Source organism: Trichosurus vulpecula, chromosome 3, assembly GCF_011100635.1.
Source record: "Trichosurus vulpecula isolate mTriVul1 chromosome 3, mTriVul1.pri, whole genome shotgun sequence".
Classification (NCBI taxonomy): Eukaryota; Metazoa; Chordata; class Mammalia; order Diprotodontia; family Phalangeridae; genus Trichosurus; species Trichosurus vulpecula.
The window spans coordinates 416,853,754-416,879,057 of NC_050575.1; the positions used below are offsets into that span (position 1 = coordinate 416,853,754).

The following is a 25,304-nucleotide window of genomic DNA, read 5'->3' on the forward strand; positions in this document are numbered from 1 at the left end:
TCATTTAGTCTGTGATGTCTGAGAGGTAGCTGGGGCAGGAAAGGTAGATCTGGGAGTCATCGGCAGAGATGGTCATTAGATCCATGTGAGCTGACGGGATCCCCAAGGGAAGCAGTCTAGAGGGAGAGGAGAGGGTCCAAGACAGGGGACAGGTTTGGTTAGAGGGCGGGATCCCCAGATCCAGCCCGGGAGACAGAGGAGGGGCGCTCAGAGAGGGCGGGGGAGAACCAGAGGGGGTTTTGGGGTGGAAAGGGGGTAGTCCTAAAGACCTAGAGAGAAGAGAGGCTCAAGGAGAGATCAGCTGCATCTGAGGCAAGAGCCCAGCCTCAGATGGGACCAGGGACGCCTCTGCCTCTCGGCCAGCCAGGGGGCGGTCCTGAGAGGTGACGTCACCCTCCGGTCCCGCCCCCAGCGACAGTGTCCCTCACGGGCTACCGTAGCCCCGCTCCTGCCCCAGCCGGCAGACATGGCAGCCGCCGAGTGGAGGCCGCCTTCGGGGCCGGTTTCGGAGAGCGAGGACGAGAACATCCTCTACGACCTGCTGGTCAACACCGAGTGGCCTCCAGAGACGGAGGTGCAGGTGAGGGGCGCGATGGGGCCGGAGGTCGGCCTGGGGCCCGGCGGGGGAGGGGCCACGGGCTGTCCCGGGACCTCTGAGCCACGTCATCTGCCTCGCGGGAGGGGCTGCTCCCTGGGGAACGGGGGCGGGGGGGGGGGGGCGCCGAGGCGTCGCCATGGCAACCGTCCTCTTTGCCGCTCCCCCCCATTCCGTGGCGTCTGGGCATTGCCATGGCGACCGCACGAGATGGGAGGAGCCCTCCTGTCCGCAGCCCCCGGCCCTTCCACGTGCCCTTCCCTGCTCTGGACCTCAGTTTACCAGTCTGTAAACTGAGGGGTTTGGGCCGTTTGTGTTTCAGATTTCAAGGACACCCCGCCCCAATTGGTAGTCTACGTTCTTGCTTCTAAGGGCATTAACATTTCACGTTCTAGGTTCTGAGGCCCCTCCCTGCTCTGACACCCCAGGTTCTAGGCTCTGAGGGCTCTCCTGGCTCTGACACCCCACGTTCTAAGCTCTGAGGTCTCTCACCTCTGACACCCCAGGTTCTAGGTTCTGAGGCCCCTCCTATTTTTGGGCATTCAGTGTACTAGATTCTAAGGCTTCTCCCTGCTCTGACACTCCATGTTCTAGGTTCTGAGCCCCCTCCCTGCTCTGACACCCCAGGTTCTAAGCTCTGAGGCTCCTTCCATTTTTGGCATTCTGTGTACTAGATTCTAAGGTCTCTCCCTGCTCTGACACTCCATGTTCTAGGTTCTGAGGCCCCCTCCCTGCTCTGACATCCTATGTTGTTGGTTCTAAGGTCCTTCCCATTTTTTTGGTGTTCTATGTACTAGATTCTATGGCCTCTCCCTGCTCTGACACCCCAGGTTCTAGACTCTGAGACCCCTTCCATTTTTGGCATTCTATGTACTAGATCTTAAGGTCTCTCCCTGCTGTGATACTCCATGTTCTAGGTTCCAAGGACCCTCCCAGCCCTCTCTCAGTCTCGGGTATGAAAGTCAAGAGGCTCCTTTCCTATTGTTGCCATTTACAGATGGGGAAGTTGAGGCAAGCGGAGGTTTAGTGACTTGTCCAAGGTCGTGCAGCTGGTGACAATATGAGGCTAGACTTGAACCTGTCTCCCTGGCAGCAGGCCCGGCACTGTCTCCACTGCCCCACGTAGCTGCATCTTCTCTGAGTGGCATCATCCTGAGGGCAGTGGACTCTCAAGACATTCCTTGGCGGTGGTGTGTGCTTCAGGACAGGGCCTCCCTTTTCTTCCTTTAGGGGCCAGCTCTTCTCCCCATCTGTGTGGTACCGGGCCTGGGAGCGGAGGTGTGTGCCGGAGGGCTTGGGGTGGGCTCGCCGGCTGAGGCGACCCTCCGACCAGCCGCAGGCCTCCCCTGGGCCCCTGCTGGCCCGAGGTTGGCCCTTATCTTAAAGCAGCTGCAGCCCCAGCCCCAGCCTCAGCCGTGGCCCGGCCCCTTTCACTGCTCCAGCCTGAAAGGAGCCGTGTCCAGGCGTCCAGCCATCGTTGCCCATCTCCCCACCTCAGTCTGCATCAGAGCCTCTTTAGCTCACCAGGAATGATCTTTAACTCGTGATCCTCCCTCCCAGACCTCCCTGTTCCTGCCAAGGGCAGCGGCGGCCTCCACGTTACTCAGGCTCACATCCTGGTGTCCCCCAACTGCTCTCTCTCGGTCGTCCCATGTACCCAGCACATCCCCATCCTGTCTTTTCCCTTCTCTCCTGTCTGCTGGGCTTCCCATCCCTCTCCCACTCCCTGCTTTATGAGCCCCACCTGGTCTCTTTTACCTCGAGGTTCAAATAGAAAAGGGCTTTGGCACTTAAAGCCCTCATGACCTGGCCCCTTCCCACCTGTCCAGTCTTATACCATCCTCCCCTCCATGCACTGGGTGATCCAGCACCCTGGCCTCCTTGCAACACCCATCCCCCATCGCTGGGCCTTTTTCCCCGGCTGTTCCTCTTGCCTGGGATGCCTGGCTTCTCCCTCTGTCTTCAGGACTCACAGCTTGGCGTCCTCAGGAGGCCTTTGCCGATCCCCCTCAGCTGCTGGCACCTCCCTGGGATGACCCACCTTCTACTCCAGAGCCTGTATGTGCCTAGTGTGGTCATGCTGTCTCCCCTTAGAATTCAGGCTCCCCCAGGGCAGGGCTGGTCCTGCCTTCCTTTGTACCTAGTGGTTAGCACAGAGCCTCCTAGTCGTAGCCAGTGCTTAGCACACACTGACTGATGTCTCTTGTGGTGAAGGAAGCTAAGCATGCTGATGCCCTTTTCACTGCAAAGGCGGCTGACTTGGCCAGGTCACACCGCTGGGCCTCAAGTTCAGCTCTCCTCTTCCCGACTCCGTATCACCTCCAGAGGCGAGAGTGTGATGTGTGGTCGGCTCCCTCCTCCAGTGCACACTGCGACCCTTTTGTGCCTTCAGAGCCCCCCAGGTTAATGAGCTGCTGAGCTGGGCCCTTTGGTGAAGAATCATTGAACACAGAAGTATTTTGGATACTGCAAGGAGGATGTTTTCCTTTCTGTAATTACAGCCTAGAGGCAACAGAAAACATGGTGCGTCCTTTATCATCACCAAGGCAATCACAGGTAAATATGGTTGCTGAATTTTATGCATAAGGGAATTCTGGGGCATCCTATACCATGGGCCTGGCACCTTCCCTGTCAGCTGATAGGGCTCTCTTTTGGTCAGCTAGCGGTCTTTAAAATGGGCCCATCATCAGTCATGCTAGGCCCCCGGGTGCCCCGGAGGCCAGGGCAGGAGGCCTGGGATCAGTCTGCTTCCCTCATGTAGTAATAATCAGTCACCCTTGGAGGTGTGTCTCTGGCAGGGGCTGCTCTTCTCCCCCACTTACCCCCCCTTTCCTCTTCCCCTCCTCAACCTCCCTTTCCTAACCCCCCCACTTCCCCAAGCCTCCCCATCCCCCTCCTCCCCTTCCTCTTCTCCCCATCTCTTTCCTTCCTCTTCCCCTTCCTCTCCCCCCTCTTTTCCTCCATGTCCCTTTTCTTCATCCCTTCTCCTCCTCCTCCTCTCCTTCTTCCCCTCCTCCATGAGCTCCTCCTCGAGGTAGAAGGGGCAGCAGGGGAGGCCTGGGCCCACCCTTCCAGACTGGGGGCTTGGGGTGGAGGTAGCTGGTGCCAATCACTGAGCCATTTGCAGTACTCGAGGAGCAGATGTAGCCTGAGTACCCGAGGCCCAGATTTCCAGTAACACACTTCTGAGGCCTGACTCTCTCTTAGTGGACAGATGCCCAGACAGCTTTGTCACACTTCTGGGCTGCCCAGAATGAGACTGCCTGAGGCCAGGCGCCTGCTAGTCCTTGGTGTCCTTGACTGAGAGGCTCGGCCCAAATGGCCTCCAAAGGAGAGTGCCTGGATCACAAAGGGGCAGTGACTCCATTGCCTTCTAAGTTCACATTTTAGTCTGGATTCTAGACCGAGCTTAGCACCTTAAATCGTGGTGTTTTTCTAGTTGGGGAGTGGCCTAAGGGTCTGCATAACATGGCCAGACACTGCTGACATCACTGAATTGGGATTTAGGGCTTAAGTGTCGGTGAAGTGGGCACTGGGTACAGATTAATCAGTTTTCTCTGTTTAAGGGCCTCTGCGTTTACTCCCTTCTTCATAGAGAATTCTGTATGTTCTGTTATATGCTGCCGGAGGGTAAAAGAGATTTCTTTTTACGCTGCTGATGAATCTGATTGGCAGGGAGATGCATCCCAGAGCACAGTTCTGTTTATCTAATTCTCTTTTATTACACAGGTCCTCTTCACTTCATCCGTCAGTACATCTGGTACAGGTGAGCCTTCTGTCCATTGTGGGAGCTCCAAGCTTGTTAAACATCACTGGGTGTCGCTCCATTCAGGCGCTGTGTCTGTGCTTGGCTTGGGGGTGCCGTGTTCCTGGATGCTTGGAGGGAAAGGGCATTCTCCCACCTAGATCATGACCTGATGCAGCCATTGACATCAGGTTGAACTTAGTTTTTTATATCAACTTAGTCCTTCACAGAAACGGCAGAAGCTTTCCAAACACTTTGGCACAGTTCAGCTTAGCAGTTTTATTAAGCTGACATCTCCTCACTGTGTGCTCCCCCCCCCTCCACCCCCCCCCCCCCCCCTGCCAAACTTGATGCTTGATGGTGTGCCCTCATGGCCTCAGCATTGGCCTTCATTTTATAACCACTGCCCTGGGATTTCGCTGGGTTTCCAGGGTGCACCGGATGCCCCTTGCCCTAGCCTCAGGCAGAGGGACTCCTTCCTTTTGGCTCTCATGAACAATTCTCTGCTTTCCTCACATGGATTCCTGTCCCTTGGCCTTTGAGAAAATTTTAATGAGACCAAACCCAGCCCACTGCCCCTGCCCTCATGGAACTTAGTCTGAGGCTCAGTTTTCAGCTTGCTTTTGTGTGCTTTGTAGCAAAGGATAAAAAAGCAGAGTGGAAGACAAAAACATTTCAGCAAAATCAGCCAGCTGGGGGGCCCCTGCACTGTGCTTGTGGCTTAGGAGATCCCTCCTTGGGAGATGGCAGAGAACAGAGACTTTGAGTGACTGGCCTAGTGTCTTGGAGACAGGAAGTGTGTGTGTGTGTGTGTGTGTGTGTGTGTGTGTGTGTGTGTTTGATTCAGACCCAGCTCCTGGCCCCAAGTCCAGGGCTCTCCTCACAAGACCCCTGATAGCCCCATTGTGATCCGGCATTTCAGGTGCCAGCTCCTGCTTAGGCCAGGTAGCCTTGGTTCTGAGAAGAGGGCCCTGTCCTGGATCCAAGGCCCCCACAGTCCTGTTGGCCTGGGTGCTTGCTCTCTAGGGTATGGGGCCGTTCTGCCTGTAGTTCAGCTAACTTTATTTTAAATCCAAATGTGCCTATCATTTCAGCCCTACAACATTTTTGCTCCCCGATGGACTGGTGCGCTTGGTCAACAAGCAGATAAACTGGCATTTAGTACTTGCAAGGTAAGCGTCTGTGATTTCCCAGACTAGGTCTCGGGGCGGATTTCACAATTATCTTCAGAGCAAAAGTGCATTTTGGAGTCTGGGGGACTTATCTGCAGGTGGGCTCGAACCCTTTCATATCCGTGAAATGTTGGTTGTAGCTATGAAGGAGAAAGGAATCTTTGTCTCAGATGCCTTGATTATGGCTGAGTGCGCCTGGCTGTGTGGTGCTCTGGGACATGATCTTGACGCTCGTCTGGCTGGAAAAGGAATACTGGGGGTCTCAGCAAGGTGGGTTCCTCTGTAGAAGTGACAGTCATGGCCCGTCTTTTCTCAACCTGGGAAGCTCTTGTGTCTCTGCTCCCATGGGCCTTCCGCAGTGGATCCACCCCATCTCTAGGCCTTCCCCATCCTGCGGGTACCGGCGCAACGTTTGGGATGCCCGGATGGTGTCTGTCTCTCACTCTCGCTTTACGACCAGCCTGTCTCCTCTGTGGATCACGTCTTTCTTAGATAGTTTCTCGTGTCCTTTATTAGGGCAGGATTCACACTCAGGTACCCTCTCTGGGGAGATAAGGGTGTTGAAAAGTCGGCCAGCCATCAGCGAACACTTGAGGATCCTGCCTACCCTCTTCCCTTTATTCCATCTGGGCCTAGCTCATTTTTGTTTTCGTTATTCCTCTGAGGTACACACACACCCACCCACTCACTCACCTGTATACATTTATGTAGCTGTGTACATAATGCATGTGTATACGTATGTACATATGCATTATACATTCTCACACACACACCCTCTTCCCATCCCTCTGTCATTCTAGTTCTTTCAACTGATAATACAGTGGACTTCTGATCCAAATGGTACATCGTAGTCTGGCTTTTTTCATCCATTTGGTTTTTCCTGTGTGGATTGTTAGTTGATCTCTTTTGCATAGCTATGTATCTCCCTCTGGAGGCCAATGGTATCTTGGGGCTTGACACAGTTGACTTAGTGTCACCCGCAGATTGCTGTTTGAAGGACCTAACTGTCCACGGTGTATCTGTCTGCCATTTGGAGTCTGTGACAGTCATGACCATGTCTGGCTAGTATATGTCTCCCTATTTAGGGCTTATTAGACATTAGTAATCAGAAGATCATTGGATAGAGTTATTTTTGTGGTCACACCTGTTGTTACTGCAGTGAGTTTTCTGGCTCCTTATCCCACTCTGAGCTACATACAGCAGGTGCGGCCCAAGAGGCTGTCCTCCACTTTATTCTCTTCTCCTTTGGCAATCTCAGCTGCCTCTTTAGCTTGGACAGGCATTCTCCAGGGAAGTGCTGAGTTTCCGTCTCCGTCCCTTGCCTTCGGCTGAAGCTCCAGGCCCCCTGGTCACCAGCTGCATGCCAGAGGTCTTCACCTGAATGTCCCTGAAGGAGCTCAAACTCAGGACATGCCAAGTAGGGTTTTCTCTCTTTCCCCCAAACCCTTTCTTCTCCTTCACTGCCCAGTGTCTAAGGGTGCTGTGGCCTTTGGAGTTCAGGTTTACAACCTTATAGTCTTCCTCGATACCCTTTTCCCTTAATCAAAAACAGTCAGTAGGCATTTCTTACAGGTCAGCGATGTGCCAGGCACGTGCTCGGTGCTGGGGACACACAGACAAAGGAGGAAACAATCCCTGTTCACGAGGACCTGGCATTCCCAATGGGGGAGATGACAAGGCCACAAGTAATAAACGATACCAGGCGTCCCAGAAATCTTAGTGCCATTCGAAGCCTTAATAGCTCTTAAAGCTTAGCGCAGTGCTAAGTCTTCTGGGACGCCAGTGTATGCAGGATAGCCGTAATACACATTGTTGCAAAGCAGTTCAGTTCATAGTAGTTTCTTAGAGTGGGTGCCCATAGTTACTATCAGCAAAGTCTTTTTTCAAATGAAAAAATTTTAAGAGAAATTTTTTTCAACTAACAGAAAAAAAATCGCCTTTTTCTTCTTCCTTCCTTTTTCCTCCTGCAAAATGAAGAAACCCAAATCCTTATAACAAGGTCAAACCAGAGGTCAGTGTGATATTTAGCATTGCATAATATTGCATTCGATAGTGGGTCAGCTAGCCAGCTTCCCACACTGCTCATGCCCAGCATATGTGTGTGTCTCTCTCTGCCCTGTCCGTCCGTCCGTCCATCCTCCTCCTCTCTATCAGGAGGTGGCCTATCCTGAGTGCTGTGGAATCACAGTCGGTCATTGTGTTGGGCATCAGGAAAGGCAGAAGAGAGGTTGCCAGCTGCATCTTAGAGGAAGAGGAGGCTGTTGTGAGGTGACGATAAAGAGGGAAGGCATTCTAGGCATGTGGAACAGCCGGGGCAAAGGCCCAGAGGGGGGAGATGGACTGTTGTGGGTGAGGCGTGGAGAGGCCCCTTTGGTTAGATTGAGATGAGAGACTGGAAAGGTTGATCTGGGCCAGGTTGGGGAGGGCTTTACAGAAGCCAAAGAGGAACGTTGAGATTTTATCTTTGAGTTAAGACCAGTCTTAGGCATCTAATAGGCACTTGGTGAGTGGGATTGAAGCTCGGGAGAGAGATTGGGGCCGACTAGATCACTTTGGGAGTCATTGGCATCGAGCTAACCCAGGGAAACCAAGGAGGTCCCCAAGAGGAAGAGTGTGGAGGGAGGGGAGGAGAGGAGGGGACTTAGGGCAGAGCCTTGGCAAGACTTGGAGTTACAGTGTGACCAGTCAGTCAGCACTTATTAAGTGTTGACTGTGTGCCTGGCCCTGTGCTCTGACATGGATGTGAGGCCAGTGATGGAGGCTGAGAAGCAGTGGCCATGTAAGAGGCAAGCTGGGAGACCCCAGAGAGGAAAGAGGGTGGTGAGCAGCGTCTGTGCAGCTGAGTGATCAAAGAGAGTGAGGACTGAGAAGAAGCCTTTGACCTACTAACTAGAAGATCCCTGGGAACTAAAGAGAGAATGGCATTCCCTTCGTGGCCGCATCTTCCCTACCCCATCCTCCCATTTCTGGCCTCTGCCCTTGTCTCTCCCCACTGGCCTCCCCTTGGGGAGCTTCTCCTTGGTCCCTGGGCCTCTGGTCTCTCATCTTTCCACTGCACATGGAGGCCCAAAGGGTCAGCAGCTCCCTCTTGTCTCTAGGGTGAATGGCACACAGGTGTCTGGGTTCTGAAGGCCCTTCACCATCTGGCTCCAGCCTCTGCATACACTCGGGGTTCTGGCTCCTCTCTGGCCTCTGTGCGCTTAGGCCTGGCAGGAATGTCTGTCCTGCTCAGTGCATCTCCAGGGCTGCCTCCTAGGCCAGGAGGATCCAGTGGGATCATTTGGGTCCCAGGGTCTTAGCTAAATCTCTCAGGTTGCAGCCATTAGAGTGTTGACTTTTGTCTGAGTTCTTGTGATTTGCTGTGGATCAGGGCCCTTGCTCCCACCAGTCAGTAGTCTGAGGGCATGTGGAGCTCTGCCAGGGTCCTCTTGCAGACGGGGTGCTTGCTACCCCCATCACACTGTGGCTTCATGAGGTACCTGTTATGGTGAGGACTGTGGAGAGGGTGCCTGCCTTCGGCCGCCTCTTTTCCTGATGTGGAGCCATGTTTTCACTAAACTCTTTGCCATACTCCCTGTCTCAGGGAGGGGCCAGTACCCTGAGCTTCACCTGGAGTCTTTGAGGATTCACACAGAGGTTGCTTTGCTTCAGCTGAGCTTGTCCTGTTGTCCATGGGATTCCTGACCCTGCATCTCCCCTGTCCTCTGCTGTGCCCCTTTCATGGGGCACATGAAACATTCCTTGTGCTGGTGGTCTCTGAAATCACTGTGAGGCTGACCACATGTTCTAGGAAGTGATATGTGGTTGTCTTTGACAAGGGGATGGAAAGGATCTGTCATTGCCCAGGACCTCCAAGGCCATTCTTGGGGAGGAATCCTCTCTGTGACTCCCCTAGCAACTACCCCTCACACCTCCTCTTGCAGGTGCATGGGAGGGGCTGTCCAAGGCCCTCCCTGTGACCGCCCTTGGGCACTTTCCATGAGTTGAAGCAGAGGATTCTGGGACCTTTAGGGCCTCTTCTCGTTTTAAAGCAGTGGTCCTCTAATAGTTAGGAAGATTGTCCTCAATTTTGAGGCTAAATCCACCTCTCTGCGCCTTCCACCCAGGGGTTCCTGTTGGCTCCACTGGGGCTGCACAGAACCATTCTCATCTCTGCATAGGATGATACTTGGGGTGCTCAGAGGCATCCAGTTTGCTCCCTGCATTTAATCTTCTCTAGGTGTGTTCTTGTCTGGTAGGATCTTGAGGCTCTCCCCCCACCTGGCTGCCTTCTCTGGATGCCGCTCTCCAGCTCATTGAATCCTTCCCAGGATGTACCTAAAACCAAATGTTCTCCTCCAGCCATGGCTCACCGGGACCGAGGACAGTGAGGCAGTCCCCTTCATGTCCTGGATGCTCAGCCCTTCCCTGGCAGCCTCATGCTCCCATAACGCCTGATGGTCCCCCCATCACACTTTTGGTTCAGGTCGTGCTGGCCTGGGGCCCACGCCCCCAGATCTCTTTAAGAAGAGCTGGTCCTGAGCCACGTTTTCCTATCTTCCCCTGAAGAAGCTCTGAGTCATTCCTTCCAGGTCCATGGAGGCAGTGTGCCAGTATCTGGAGGCTTCCATCCAGTGGGCTGTATTCCTGTTGGTCATTGACTAATGGCCTCACGTGTGTGACTGTTGGCCATGGTTAAATCAGTATTTATGGACAGTCAGAAACTTGGATGGGTCTCTTCTCCCCCTGCTTGTTTTCTGTGACTCTGCACCTACCCCAGGGTCGGGGAGCGGCACAGGAAGTTGCCCTTGTCTTTGTTCCATGGTGAGAGGATTCATGAGCTGGAGCTGGCCTTGGCTGGTGCTCAGGTGTCAGACTCTGTCAGTCCTGGAACCTTTCAGGCCAAGGAGCTTTTCTTCCCTTCTGGAGTCTGCTGCGTGTCTGCTGACATAGCCTGGGGAATCCAGGATGATGGCTGCGCCTGATGGGCAGTAGCCGGCCAGAAGAGGACTTTGGGGAGGAGTCACCAGCAACAGGAAAGGGCAGGAGATGGGAAACTCGTGGGCCAACCATAGACTATTGTAGGAGGGTGTGACTGAAGACACACTGAGTGAGTTTGTCACATGCCACAAAGGAAAAGAAACCTGCCATGCTTCTCCTTTGCTGCAGGGGTGCAGGGAGTTGCGGGAGGTTGCAGGGAGCGTTCTCAGCGGTGGTGGTGGCCTCACTCTTGTGTTTCCCTTCCACAGCAATGGCAAGCTCTTGGCCGCTGTTCAGGACCAGTGTGTGGAGATCAGGTAATTCCTCACTTTGCTTGTTTTTGGTGGGATTTGAGGAAACAGTGTCCCTTGGTTTATTTTTAATCAGTGGGAAGATGATTAAAGGATTGTTTCCCCTTAGTTTAATTTTGCAAAGTGCCGGATGCTGGATGGGGTGAGGTTTGGGGGGTGGCGTCTTAGTAGAGACTCAGTGGAAACCACTCCCCCACCCCTCACCGCCCCATTTCCTGGTCCCTTGGCGGCGGTGCTCATTCTGTGGGCTTGAAATGTCTTCACAAGCCGTGGAGAACCTTCTCCACTGACTGTTGTGGCCTAGACTCTCTGCCAGGCTTTTTAACCTGGGGTCCATGAAGCCTTTTGGGGTGGGCGGATAGATGCTAGTGAACTGAATGTGAATCTTTTAATGTTTGGGCAACTGTGCTCTAAGACAATTGGTTTCCTTTGTAATCCTCTCTCTTTTACTTTGTATATTTAAAAGCATTGCTGAGAAGGGGGCCTAGGCCTCACCAGACTGATGCCCTGGGGGTCCTTGGCCCTAAAGGGTGAAGGACCCTGCTCTGAGTGAACCCTCTAGAGCAGGGGTGGGGAAGCTGTGGCCTTGAGGCCATGTGCAGCCCTCGGGTGCGGCCCTTTGACTGAACCCAAACTTCACAGAACAAACCTCCTTCATAAAAGGATTTGTTCTGTAAAACTTGGTCTCAGTCAAAAGGCTGCACTTGAGGACCTAGAGGGCCACACGTGGCCTTGAGGCTACAGGTTCCCTACCCCTGGGCCAGAGGTTCAGACAGGCCTGGGCACGGCTTGGCACATCGATGCCAATGTTATGGATGGCCACAATGGGGGTCCAATCAGCCAGTGACAGGGACAAACCACTGGCCGTTCCCAGCTGAAGGTTTTCGTTGGGCATGTGTACCCGGCTCCAAACCTTCACCATGTCTGCTTCTCTCTTGTTATATTGTTTATGAGGCATCAGTCACTGTCAGAGCAATGATCTCCGCTGATGTTATTGTCTACCGTTATGTTTTCAAAATGCTTTTCCGACAAAACCATAATCGGTTCTTATTGAGATGCAGACACTGTGGGAAGCCACTTTGTCCTTTGGGTAGCCCGGCAGACGTGGCACTCAGCCTTGGATGTAGGCGGGACAGCCGCAGCTTCTCTCTTGAAGGGTTGGGGTGCTTGGGACCTATGTCTTGGCTCAGCCAGTCAGTGACCATCACTGAGCACTTCTTAGGCGCCAGTGTGTTGGTAAGCAAAATGGGCTCTTAGCGCTTAGTTGGCCTTTGTTTCCTTTGAGTAATTCAGTGTATTTCATTGAGCCTTACTAGGTGCTAAGCCCCAGGCCCAAACCCCTATTAGGTGTAAAACCTATGTGGGTGTGACTTGGTAACCAAGGTGGGGCCCCAGGTGGGGCTAACTAAGGGAGGGCGTAGTTTATACATGAGTTTGAGTGATAGGTTTGGGACATCAGAGGCTCTTAGACCACGTGGGCTTAAGTCGCCTCTTTGTGACGATTTTAGGTTACGTGGGTGAGTTGATTTTAGGTCACGTGGGTGAGTTGCATGTGTGACTCATCCCTGACCCTGAAAAAGATATAAAACCAGGAGCTCTTTGGAGCTCTTACCCACAGCAGTGGTAGCCCGTGTGACTCTGGGCCAGCCCCTTTCATGAGCTCCCGGGCTGAACCTAGATGTTGGTAACTATGAATCTGTATTTGGTCTGTCGATGTTTGTAATTTGCTCTGAAGTTCAGTGTGCTGGTCTTTTCCCCCTGAACTAAGTGAATGATATTTGTATGCTGAATTAAAGTAAGCTTGTCAACCCCTTAATGTAGCTTTCCTTAGTTAAGCAGATCAAAAGAACCTGTGCTTTTGCAGCGTGCTGGTAGCGTTCTTGTTGTTGGGCTTGGGTTGGTCTTACACCCCCACAACAGCTGCTAACTGGATTGTTGAAACAGCCAGACACTGCTTGGCACTGAGGGTACCCCGACCTCCTCCCAGGGCTTACGTTCCATTAGAATGTACTGTGGTGTCACTTTGGAGGGGTAGAATAAGATTTGGACTTGAGCACAATTCTTTGTTAATGCATCACCCAGGCATGGGGGGTGTCATCTGTGCTTATGATAAATGGTAACAGGGCTCCCTCGGAGCTGGCCTTGAGCACGATCAAGGAAGGCCTGTGTCACTGGGGCACAGGTTACCCGGGGAGCTGTAAGGAAAGATGGGAAGGGGTCAGGTTACGAGGGGCTTTATAAACCAAATAGAAGATGTTCTATAGATGATGGGGAGCTCTTGAGGCTGATTGGGAGAGGGTGTGGTTTGCAGTTGAGGAAGATGAGTTTGTCATCTGAGTGGAGGATGGGCTTGAGGGGGGACTGGACAGTAAGGCATCGCAGTGGTCCAGGCCTGAAGAGACTAGGGCCTGCATTGGGGGTGGAGATGGTGGGGTGTGCATGCGTGTGAGTGTGCACCTGTGCATGTGTGTGTGACAGTGTCAGAGATGGGAAAGGGGCGAACAGGAGAGTTCTCGTGAACGTAGCCCCAACAGGACTTAGCAGCAATTGGCCATGGGGGATGTAGAGGGTGGCAGGTGGGTTGTGACCCCTAGCTCATTGATCACTTTGGAGAGAGAGGCACGGGTGCCATGGTGAGCTTGGAAGCCAGATTGTCCTAGGTTCGGAAGAGAGTGAGCAGAGAGGATGTGGAGGCCCTGGTGTAGATGGCCTTCTCAGAGAATTTAGCCACAACAAGATGGACAGAAATGGGCCACAAGCGGGTGGGGATGGACAGATCAAGGGAGGGTTTTGAGGATGGGGAGACATGGGCATGTGTTTAGATGGTAGGGAAGCCATCCTTAGGGACAGTTTGGGGATAGCATGGGGTGCAGTCTCTGGAGAAGGAGGGGTAGCCTGGTATTCTAGGGCACCCCTGCAGGTGGCACAGTGCCAGGGGGCAAAGGAGCCATGTGAGAAGTGGCAGGAGGGGAGAAGAGGGAGGCTTGGCAAAGGGCCTCAGTTTTCTCAGTGAGATATGGGGCAGGGGGAGCCCGGGGAGGCTTGAGGAGAGACAAGAAGGGGTGGAGAGTGACCCCTGGAGAGGCTTGTGCAGTCATCCAGGTGTGAGGGGATGAGGGCCTGCACTGGGGGCTCTGTGTGAGTAGAGAGAAGTGGGGTAGGAGGGAGGAGGCCAGTAGCGGGCCCTTGGGAGGATAGTGGTATCCTTGATAGAAGCAGGGAGGTGGAAGGTGAGGTGGGGTTTGGGACACATTCAAAATGTCCCCATGGCAGTTGGTGATGGGGCCTGGACATCAGGAGAGGGGCTGGCGCAGTTACTGATGTGAGGTCTGTAGGCAGGGGTACGTGGGTAAAAAGAGACATTGCATCATTGAAATCCTGTGTCCTTAGGTGAAGAAGGTTTGTAGTTTTTTAAAGAAGTTCTTCCCTTTTGTGGGGCTGGGACCCCTTGGGCAGTCTGGATGAACCTGTGGCCGCCTCAGAATTGAGTTTTTAAAGCATGGATGGAAATGCCACTTTTTGTTAGAGGTTAGTAAAATAAGGATGAAATTTGTTTTTCCTGTCCAAGTTCATCAACTTCTTGAAATCTTTCCAGGGACCTTTGGGGGTCCATGGACCTGGGGTTAAGAATCTGTGGTCTAAACGGATGATTCTCGTCATAAAATCAGCCTTGATTACACAAAAGCTTCTTTAAAGGTCTTGGAGGCTAAAGAGAGAGAGAGAAATGATAGCAATGGTGCTGCTGTGTGACATTAGTGAGGAGGACCTGGGTGTGGAGCCTGGGCGTGGAGCCTGGGCCCGGAGCCTGGGCCTGGCTCTGCCACCCTTCCCTTCCATCTCCATCTCTTCTGGAGGAGGGTACTGGCTTTCATGTTCCTTCCCCTTTGACACCCTTTGCTTCTGGAGGAAGAGGTTTTCTGCATCTGCTGTGCTTTTTTAACGTCTTTCCTTCTCTTGCTTTGGCATCTGTTCGGGGCTCTGCCCTGGGATCCAGAGGCTGTTTGTATGAATGTGGCCCCAAAGTGAGGTAGGTCAGGGATTTCTGCCCCTTCTAAGGTGGTGAGGCCTCCTGCCTGGCCTTGTCTTCCTTGTGTGAACCAATCTGTCTTGAGTGGCAAGGTGAGCCCAGGACTCGAATGCCCTTCCTTGGGCCCAAAACCTCTCTTTCTAAGAGACAGATGAGTGGGTGAGGAGGGGGCGGTTGGTACATTTGTGGGGCATTTGCAGCAGTGATTGCGTTAACATATTGTCTGGCTTCTTTGTTGTGTTACAGGTCTGCAAAGGATGATTTTACGTCTATCATCGGGAAATGCCAAGGTATGAGTTGTTTATTTTTGAAATGCAATTTTAATCTTGTAAATGTTTTCCTTTAAGAAAGAAAATAGCTCAGGCACTGGATGAACAGGTCAGTTATCTATTGTTTATAACTTTATAAGCCTTTGACACGTCCACATCTGTGATCTTCTGTTTGTCCAGTCCCTCCATTGGTGGAAATCTCAGCCCATGCAGCTCTTATCCACATCCTCCATGAGCCAGCTGCCCATCTCACTGGGACTCTGGTGTGGGGAGCAGCTGAGGAGCATGTAGCCCATCCTTGGTTCAGCCTCGCTCCGGCCTCATGGCCTGTCCCCCGCTCTGGCCTGTGGCTCACCCCTATTGGAGCCCGTCCCTTAGGCCCCTCTCTGGTGCAGGTCTTTGTCAGTTATGTGATGCGGCCTCATCATGCCCATCACATGCTTTCCCCCCTTCCCTCCTCTCCCCTTTCCCTCCCTAGTTGGTGCAGGCTCTTCCAGGGCAGGGACCATCTTACTTTTGAGTGTGTTTCTCCCTCACCTTGCCCTGTGCCCAGCAAGGTGGCTGCTTTACAAATGCTTGCTGGCTACTTGACTGAACAAGTGTTTGATCAGACGGCCACTGTGCGGCAGGGGTTGTGAGCTTTGCAGTCTTTGGCTCCCCATCACCTGCTGATTACTGAAGTTTCAGGCTTGTCCTCACCCTCTGGCACCACTTGCTTTTCTGGCCACCATATCATCTCACTCAGCCCCAAACTGGAGGGGCCGCCTGGGAAGGCCTCTGGCCCACCCTCCTCAGTCTTGCAGGTCAGTGTGGAAAAGGGATGTTACAGAGAAATCCAGGACCCCCATGACGACCTCCCTGTCACTTTGACTGGGCTGATGGAACCTCCCAGGAAGGGTCGAGGGAGACGCTTTCTGCCTCACCTCCTTCAGTACTCAGACTAGGCAGAGCTAACCGTCCATGAGGGCTGGGAGGGGCTTTGTGAAAAAACATGTCACCAGAAACCGGGGAGGAGCCTCTGCCCTCCCTCCCTGGCCTCAGCCTTACGGTCCCCTCTTCTTGTCCCTTTAATTTTCCTTCCACACCATGAAGATATTAGAGACTTCTGAGTGACCAACAAGAGCTAGCATGTTAGTCCAGGGTCTCCCCATTTGGCCTGGCTGCTGGGCCCCTCCCATCTGCCCCGGCTGATAATAGGGTTTCTCCCCATTCAGCCTGGCTGTTGGCCAACCGCCAAGTCCTGCCTGCCCAACGCTTCCCCCGCCCTGATGTGGCCTGGCTGATAACCCCCATCCCCAGGGCCAAGACCTATGGATGTTTCTAGCCCCTGAGGTTCTCCCAGGGGTCTTTTGCTCTTTGATGGCCAGCACTGGGTTCTCCTTCACTTCTCTGCTAAATCCTAAGACAGGCAGCCTTCTTTGGGGGCTTGAAGAGTATGGGTGAGGATTCATTCTTCACTCCCAGCTAGCAGTCGATCTGCTCCCACAGTGCTCTGAGGGGACAGTGTGCTGGTGTGGGGTTTGTCCCAGCTGTCACAGTCAGCAGTGGGAAGGAGGTGGGGGAGGTCATGTGCACCTTCGGAGTTGGATCCAGTCCTGGGAGGCCCCCCCTATGGCTGTTGGCCCCATTGTACAGCTGAGGAAGCTGGGACTTGGGTTAAGTGACTGGCCCATGACTATAGAGCTAGGAAGTATCAGAGACAGGCTTTGAATTTAGACTCTGTCCCTGCCTCTTGCTGTCCTAGTGGAGGGGAGGCTGGGCCGGAGGTCAGGGGCCTTGGGTTTGAATCCCTGGGGGATGTTGGGCCACATCCTCCCTCCAGGCCTCAGCTGTGTCCTCTGTAAAGGGAGGGATGGGGTGAGGTGCTCATTAAGTTCTTTCCAGCCCCGAGGGCCACGCGACGTATAGCATGGCCACAGGACCCCGGCTGCTGCGATTCAGGTGGTGATGTCAGGTGGAGTTTGTCCCCTGAAGGGAGCCAGAGTGAGGCCAGGGGGCAGGAGGAAAGCAGTGACTTGTGTTTGCGACAGCGGGTTGGCAGGGGTGCCTGTCCTTCGAGCGGACTCTGCCTCAGGTTGTCCTAGGGTGTGTGCTCCCACACATGTGCCTGCCTCCCCAGTGTAGCCCTAAGGGACCCCTCCTCTGTCCCAGACTACTCGGGCAATGCTGTGGGCTGCTTTTTCTCATTGCACTGCTTTTGATGCCAATGTTCATTCCAGAGGAAGGCTGAGGCCCCCTTCCCTCCGACCCTGAACAAGGGGCTCTCACTCTAGGTGCTGCCCTGGCCAGGAGATGTAGACCAAGAAGACCCAGTCAGTGTCTTCTGCTCCAATGAAATCATATTTGTGAAGCAGCATAACCTGCATGCAGTCAGTGCTTAATAAATGCCTGTTTCCTTCCAACTCATTGTATTTCTTTCCTTTGGCAGGAAGGGCCTCTCCCTTTAAGTGACTATGTGTGCCCCAGGGTGGGGGGACAGGATCAAAGTGACCAAAGGAGATTAGAGGAGGTGCTATCTGCATAGGTGGGTGGCCATCCCCCAGGTCTGTGCCCCGACCTGGGGATGGCTAGCGGCTCCCTACGCATGGGGCTTCCCGTCTCTTCCATTCTGTCAGGCCTTGAGGGTGAAAGCAAAAGAAAGTAAGCAGCTAAACTTGGCCTGGGGTCCAGGAGAGCAGCCAGTGACTGGGGCAGGGCTGGCAGCTAGGTCTGCAGAGTCAGGAGCAGGGCCAGGGAGTGAAGGCCGGTGGGGGGGGCTGCTCTCCCTCCAAGCCCCCACACAAGGGCAAAAGGCCCTCATCGTTAAGGCAGCTCTGTGTGTCAGGGGCAGGGGTGGGGGGCATGTGTGTCTGTATTGCTTAGCTGGGACGCTCCCTTCACTGGCCGTCTCTGGGGGCTGTGCATCCTTGCAGCTACCATTTTCTAGGGGACAAACGTAGCTTTAAACATCCCAAAAACGGTGATAGAAACCCACCTGGGATGCAGTTGCGACTTTGGCCTTCGTTGCCTGGGGGACCACAAGCTAACTACTTCCTTTTTCTGGGCTCAGTTCTCAGTAAAGTGAGAGAGGTGGCCTCGATGATCCCGGAACCTTCTACACTTGGGGCTTGTTCACTGAGCCAACATTTATTAAATGCCTGTGATGTGCGGAGGGCTGGGGCTGTACAGAGGAAGGTGGCGGACTCTGCCCATGTGCACACACGGGGGACCAGTTCCCTCTGTCCCAGTGTGTTGGCTTAAAACAACAGAGAATGAAATTGAAGCCATTTTCTAAATTATTTCCAGTCCTCCCCCCTCCCCCCGCATTGTGCCCCTTTGGGGCACTGATGGGCTCAGGTCCTGGACCCCCCTTTTTCCTCTGCCAAGCATGTGGATCTGGCTAGATGCTCTGCGTGCTCTCTCCCCAGTGACCAGTGAGCAGTGCCCAGCTCCTCTTTATTGTGTCCTGGTTCACTGCAGCCAGCCTTTGGTGCCCATCTGTGTGTTCTCTCCCCAGTGACCAGTGAGCAACGCCCAGCTCCTCTTTATTGTGTCCTGGTTCACTGCAGCCAGCCTTTGGTGCCTGTCTGCGTGTTCTCTCCCCAGTGACCAGTGAGCAACACCCAGCTCCTCTTTATTCTGTCCTGGCTCACTGCAGCCAGGCTTTGGTGCGTGTGCTTAAAGGAGCAGACTTCAGGACCAGGGTGCTCCTCGGAGCTGCGGGAGGGCCTGAAGTGCGGCCCCCCACTTTTCCGTGTGGGGAGGGTCCTTCTTCCCTGTCTTCCTTCTCAGCGCCCCGTGGCAGGACCCAGCCTCCTTCTGGTAGTCTTATAGGACAGGTCTGGGAGGCATCTTCAGGGTCACCCCGGCTATTGGGGCAGAATCACCTGAGATTTGCTTCATGTGTCCTTGGCCTCTTAATGATAGTTTGAGGCTTATTCTTGCCAGACGTCTGAGGCACAGCAGTGGTGGGCCTGGGCTCAGAACCAGGGGGATGCCTTGACTGCTGCTGAATCCCCTCCCTCTCATGAGCTGGCTGCTTGGCCTGGGGTGTGGGGGGTGACGACCATCAGAATGCTGGCGTGGGTCTCAGGAAGCTAATGGGGCTGGGGAGTGGGATAGGGCTCCTTCACCAGCTCTGATGAGGCCAGCCTTCTCTGTGTTTGTTAATAAGAATGCTTTTATTTTTCTGTAGTTCCCAAGGATCCCAGCCCTCAGTGGAGACGGGTGGCCTGGAGTTATGACTGTACCCTGCTGGCTTACGCCGAGAGCACGGGAACTGTGAGGGTGTTTGACCTCATGGGCAGTGAGCTCTTCTTCATCCCCCCGGTATGGTGCTGAGCCTTCTTCAGGGGTCAGGCGGGCGTGGCCTGTGGAGAATGGAGCAAGGAGGGGCTGTGGCTCCTGTCCTCCTTGAGCTGATGGTGTAGCCAACATGGCGCAGTGGAGCGGAGCCTAGCCTGCCTTGGGCATTATAGGGCCAGGGCTTGAGTGTGCTCAGCCTTTTACCATCCGTGGGCCTTGGGCTGGTCACTTCCTTCCTCAGCTCCCGCTCCCTCTCAGCAAAACAAGGGAGTTGGGTTCACTCTGAGGGCTTATGGCAGAATCTACTCAGAATCCAAGGTGGTATACAGGAAACGCCACATAAGTGGTGCTGGCGGCAGTTCTGAGGAGGGGGAGAGTGCAGAGGACTGAGTGGGGAGAGAAGGGCATTCTCTAGTTTGGAAAGGAGGTGGCAGGGTGAGAAGGCCAGGGCACTGCCAGGATTCAGAGCCTGGACCTTGTCCTTTTGGCCTTGGGCGCATGGACAGTAAGATGTGTGTTTAAAAGGTGGGTGGGTGACCCCTCACAGGTGTTGATTAGTGTACAGCCACAGGCCTGGCTTGGAGCACCAGGTATGAGCTCCTGAAAGTGGCTTGGCTTAGCTTACTGTTGGGACAGGTGCCCACCTCTATAAGGCTGTGAGGTCCTGCTCTGGAGCGGGAAGGGGCCATGAAGGCCATCTAGGACCCTGTGGATGAGGCAGGTGAGAACACAAAGGGAGGTTGGTCATACCAGTCATAGAATTTGGGCAGGGTCAGAGCAGGATTAGAACCTGTGTCCCCTGACTCCCCAGTCGCTGCTATTTCCAGAGCATTCTTCTGGGCTGGGGTCACTTTTGTGAATAAGGACTTGCATGTCAGAATCACTTGTGATGGTAGTCCAGGTTGGGCGAGATTTCCCCTCGGCCTTGGAAGCCTACGTGAATGAATGAACAAATATGAGTAAGGCAGTAAGGCGTTTATGAAGTGCTGGCTGTGGGCAGAGCTCAGTGCTAAGCCCTGGAGAGACCCACAGGAAGGTTGGACAGGCCCTGCCCTCAGGGAATTCGGAATGCCTTGGGAAGGTTTCAGCTGCACATCGGCTGGAAAGGTCCTCTGGGCTTTAGGGGGAGGGGCAAAGCAGGTGGTCAGGCCTCTTCTTTAATGCCAGTTCCACCACTGGCCAACCATGCCAAGGACTTTGGTTCTAAGATCCTTCTTACCTGCAAGAAGGGACTGTTGTCAGGGGCATCTCCCCAGGGGTGGCTTCTTGGTGTGGGTCATAAGCACCTGGAGGGCAGGGACTGTCTTGCCTTTCTTTCTGTCACCAGTACTTAGCACAGTGTCTATACATGTTAGCCGTTGCGATAATTGTGATTGTTGTGGGTTCTGACTGGCTCTGAAGGCCCTGGGCCAGAACAGCATGGCTCTTCCCCAGCTTTTGGGTTCAGGGTCTTGGGCTGTGCACCTCAGGATCTCAGGGGAGATGATGGGCAAGATGGAGGTGGCGCACTGCCTGGCCTGGCCCATGCTGCCTCCTGCTTCGTTCTCAGGCCCCTGCTGCTCTGTGACACCTTCTGTTCTCCAGGTCTGTCTGGGGGTACTGTGTGGTGGGCTGGCGCAGTTCTGGTTGTCTGTGGTCCTGGGCCATCAGCAGGAGGCAGCATGGTCCTGGAGGGGAGCTCTGAGCTGCCCTGCATCATCGTTCTCCCTTTCATTAACTAAATTATTGGACTCTTCTCTTTTGTAGGCATCCAGTTTTCCCAGAGATCTCAGCTATGCCATTGCAGGGTTGATATTTCTAGAATACAAGGCAAGTGCCCAGTGGTCTGCGGAACTCCTGGTCATTAATTACCGGGGAGAGCTGAGAAGTTACCTCGTGAGGTAAAGGCAGATTTCTGGTCTCACCCTGTGCCTCTGAGAGACGTTTGGACTTCTCTGGCCTCATGTAACTTTGGATGGCCTTTCTTTTCTTTCCTGATTTAGTGTTGGCACCAATCAGAGCTATCAGGAGAGCCACAGTTTCAGCTTCAGCAGCCACTATCCCCATGGAGTCAACACCGCAATTTACCATCCGGGCCATAGGTAAGTATGTGGGCACCTATGCCATGCAGCACCCCTGAGTGCCAGCAGAGTGCCCGAGCCACCCAAAGTGCTGGTGGCTGATGGGATTGCAGAGGAGAGAGGGCTCCCTCGAAGCTTCTTCAGGAAAGATCCCCCTCCTCCGGGATTCTGTGCCTTTGGAATTGTATGGCAGGGTGGCAGCAGCCTCTCTTGCTCTGGGACTTGCCCTGAGCCAGGCTGGGAGCTCCAGGGAGGTGTCCAGGGTGGGCATCCTTCTTCTTCTGGCATCGTTTGGCTTGCTCAGCAGCTTCCTGTAAACTTGCTTCCTGTAAACGTTCTTCTGCTAGAGTGCACCCCGCACCCCCCCCCCCCCCCCGGCCCCCTCCAGGCCTCCCCCTCCGGGAGCCATCGTTGGGTGGGAAGCAGATACTGTTTTCATTTTAGCTGATTATTTTTTTCTAAATTAAAAAAGGTTGAAAATGACTTTTAGGAATAAAACTTTCAGGTTTTTTACAGATCTGGGGGCATGGGGGGGAATTATTGCCGATTTAATTTCCTGACAAGGAAAGATATCTGAAAGTGGGGGGGCGGTCTGAGTCTGCCAGCAGAGGTGGGATGAGTCCATGCCCGGAAGGTCATAGAAGATGCTTGGTGGGTAAGGACTGGATGCGGCAGAGCTCCCCCCGCTGGCCCTGACTGGGAGCGCTGTGGCTGCTCCATCCACAATTCAGTCTCTGGACCTCCTGCCCTGTGTGAAGGCTCTGGATGCCCCGAAGTGGCACCCCCTGTTGTGTTCTGGTGAGGAGGCATCTGGCACTGAGCACAGCTGCTCCAATCTATCTCGGTTCCTGTACTTCTGCAAGCTGGGGAGGGCCCACCTGGCCTGTGTGGTGCTGGTATCTTTGAGGAGTGGAGGAGGAGCAGGCAGACCCCTGGGCCTCAGTCTGGCCTTAGCTCCTGAGGCCTGCTGCTTTCCATGCATCCCTCACTCCTCTCAGGTCCTGTGTCTGGGAGCTTATGGTTTTGAGTTGGCAGAAGGAGGGGAATTAGAAGGTACCCACTGGTGTCGGTGGAAAATAGGACAGAAAAAGCCCAGTTCAAGTGCTGGGAGGTGTTGGTTTTATTTGGGGAAGAAAATGTGAGACCTTTGCTGAGTTGGAAGTCTTTTTCTTTTCATAAATTTGAGTAATGTTATTGTGTACCCCAGAAAAATGGTTAACAGGCTTTTCCTTAAATCAAAATGTATTTTTTTTGATTATAAAACAACTACGTTATCTTAGGATGGGAAAACCACGCTGGGCTCCTTTTCAGAGGATGGCCGGGTTCTTACAAAGAGGGCGGCCTTTTGAATGTCAGTCTTAACATTTCACATCTTGTATTTTTCATGCATGACTTCCCATTAATTCTCAGATTTGAATTTTGCAACTAGAGAGTGAATAGGCTTGTCTTGCTTTGATATGCAAAGCTCAGTTGTCTGGAGTGATGGGGACCAAGGGGGCCCAGGCAGAGCCGGCCTGGAGTCGTCGGATGTTGGTTTGCTTTTCCTGGTGGGGGAGCTGGTGCCTCCTTGGCTTTGCTCTTGGATGCCATGAATTTATTAGGAGACTATTTCCTGAGCTCTTTTAGTTCTCGGCATTCTGTTCTTCAGCTTGTTTCCGTTGTGATCATTACATTGGGTACAGTCTTAGCAGACAATGGTGATTCTGAGATTGTCTCTCATTGGTTCCCTTTGTGAGACAGAAAGTTTGTAACCAGGGCTTGGGAGCCGGGTAGCCTTGGGCATCCTTCACCCCTCCAAACCTCAGTTTCCTCACCTGCACATTAGGGATGATAATAGGCCCACCTCACAATTACTAGGTTAGGGGAATCGCCCTGCACACCTTAGAGACCCTAGACATGGACACTGTCCAGAGCCCCAGGTTCTGTTTCTGGGTCACAAATCCATAGCTGCAGGGGATCTCGGAGGCCAGGGAGTCTAGTTTACAGAGAAGAAGGGTGAGGGCAAGGCCAGGTAAGTGTCTCGCCCATCATTCGTCACCTTCACTTCTACACATGCTGCTGAGTGAAGGTGGATACAACACACAACTGCTCTGACTGGGTGCACTGCAGGTCGATATTACACAGCTTCCCCTGGGTCCTCACTGCTGCCTGGCAGTCCTACTATACCTCCCCCATCACCTTACCTTCCTGTCCTCCACGGCAGCTCTTCCATGCCTTCTCACCCCTCCTTAAGCCTTCTGTGGCTCCCCCTCTCCCAGCTCACATCCTGACTCATATTTCACAGAGAGAAAACTGAAGCAATTCGCCCTGGGCTCCCTCTTCTCCCATCACTCAGGTGTCTTCTTCCCCTCTTTCCCCCTTCACCCCTGTCTCTCATAAAGAAATGACCTCACACCTGACCAAAGAAGACCCCTCTACCTGCTCAAGGAGATCCCCTTCCATCCCATCTCCTAACAGACATCCCTACCATCATCCCCCCACCCCTCACTTAATCTCTCCCTCTCCACTGGCTCCTTTCCTCCTGCCCACAGACATGCCCATGGCTACCCCATCCTCAAAAAATCCTCCCCAGACCCTTTCATCCCTGCTAATTCTTGTCCTCTCTCTCTCTCGCCCTCTGTAGATAAACTCCTCAAAAGCTCTTCTCCAATGGAGGCCCCCCTCTCCCTCCTCTCGCTCTCTTATTAACCCCTTATGGTCTGTCTTCTGTTGACCTGGGCATCCAGTAAACATCTTAAGCACAGAGTTCATCATCTTTTCCCTTAAACATGGCCTCCCCTCCTTCCTTCCCTATGACCCTCGAGGCCAACACCACCCTCTCTCAGGCTTGAAACTCTCTCTCACTGCCCCCTTCTCCCCCCCACACCCCCCTTGTCCAAGCTGGGGTCAAGGCCTTTTGATTTCACCTCTGCAGCATCTCTGCTCATCTCTGGTCCATTTCATCTTGGCATCTCTGGTCAATTTTACCGTCTCTTGTCGATTTCACCTCTGCAGCATCTCTGGACAAGTTCAACATGTCTTGTGTATTTCACCTCTGCAGCATCTCTTGGATGCACTTCCTTCTCTTCTCTGATGTGGCCCCCACCCTGGTACAGGCCTTCATCACCTCATGCTTGGACTGTGGCAGTACCTGCTGGCCTGTCTGCCTACTTCAGGTCTCTCCAGTCCATCCCCCATCTAGCCCCCGAAGCGATTTTCCTAACGTGCAATCTGACCATGTCATCCCCTACTCATTAAACTTCTGTGGCTCCCCAACAGCTACAATATCAAATATCAAATGCTCTGTTTGGCATTCAAAGCCCCCCCCCCCCAAAAAAAACCTTTACAGTTTTCTTATTTCTTACTTTGTACTGTGTCCTCTGCAATCCAGTGACATTGGCCTTTTCTGTTCCTCAAACAAGATGCTCCAACTCCCAACTCCTGACTCCAGGCATTTTCACTGACTGTCTCCCATTCCTGGAATGTTCTTCTCCTTCATTTCTTCCTGTTGACTTCCCTGGTTTCCTTCAAGTCCTAACTAAAATCCTGCCTTCTGTAGGGAGCCTTCTCCAACCCCTCTGCATTCCAGTGCCTTTTTCTTTTAGTTATTTCCTACATATCCTGTGTATATCCTGTTTGTACTTAGTTGTTTGGTTGTCTCCCACATTAGATTGTGAGCTCCTCCAGGGCAGGGATCATCTTTTGCCTCTTTTTGTATCCCCAGCACTTAGTACAGTGTCTGGCATGTAGTAGGTGCTTAATAGATGCTTATTGACTGACTGACACATAAAGTGCTCTACAGTCTTAAAGTACTTTATAAATGAAAGCTGTTATTATTATTGGATTATCGAAACTCGAGAATCATTTTTGGCTGTTGTGAGCGGTTCCAGGATGATTCCATAA

At 53.3% G+C, this 25,304-nt stretch overlaps 1 protein-coding gene across 1 annotated transcript in view; it reads left to right on the forward strand.

Moving 5' to 3' along the window:
- Nucleotides 1–444: 444 nt before the first annotated feature.
- NBAS (NBAS subunit of NRZ tethering complex) overlaps nt 445–25,304 on the forward strand; it is a 271,212-nt gene continuing 246,352 nt past the window's right edge. Inside the window, exons 1-9 of the mRNA XM_036750476.1 lie at nt 445–580; nt 3,097–3,151; nt 4,325–4,361; nt 5,435–5,512; nt 10,741–10,788; nt 15,056–15,099; nt 19,253–19,386; nt 21,109–21,242; nt 21,345–21,443. Coding sequence (XP_036606371.1) covers nt 467–580; nt 3,097–3,151; nt 4,325–4,361; nt 5,435–5,512; nt 10,741–10,788; nt 15,056–15,099; nt 19,253–19,386; nt 21,109–21,242; nt 21,345–21,443 — 743 coding nt within the window. The 5' untranslated portion in view covers nt 445–466. The remainder of the gene's footprint in view (nt 581–3,096; nt 3,152–4,324; nt 4,362–5,434; nt 5,513–10,740; nt 10,789–15,055; nt 15,100–19,252; nt 19,387–21,108; nt 21,243–21,344; nt 21,444–25,304) is intronic.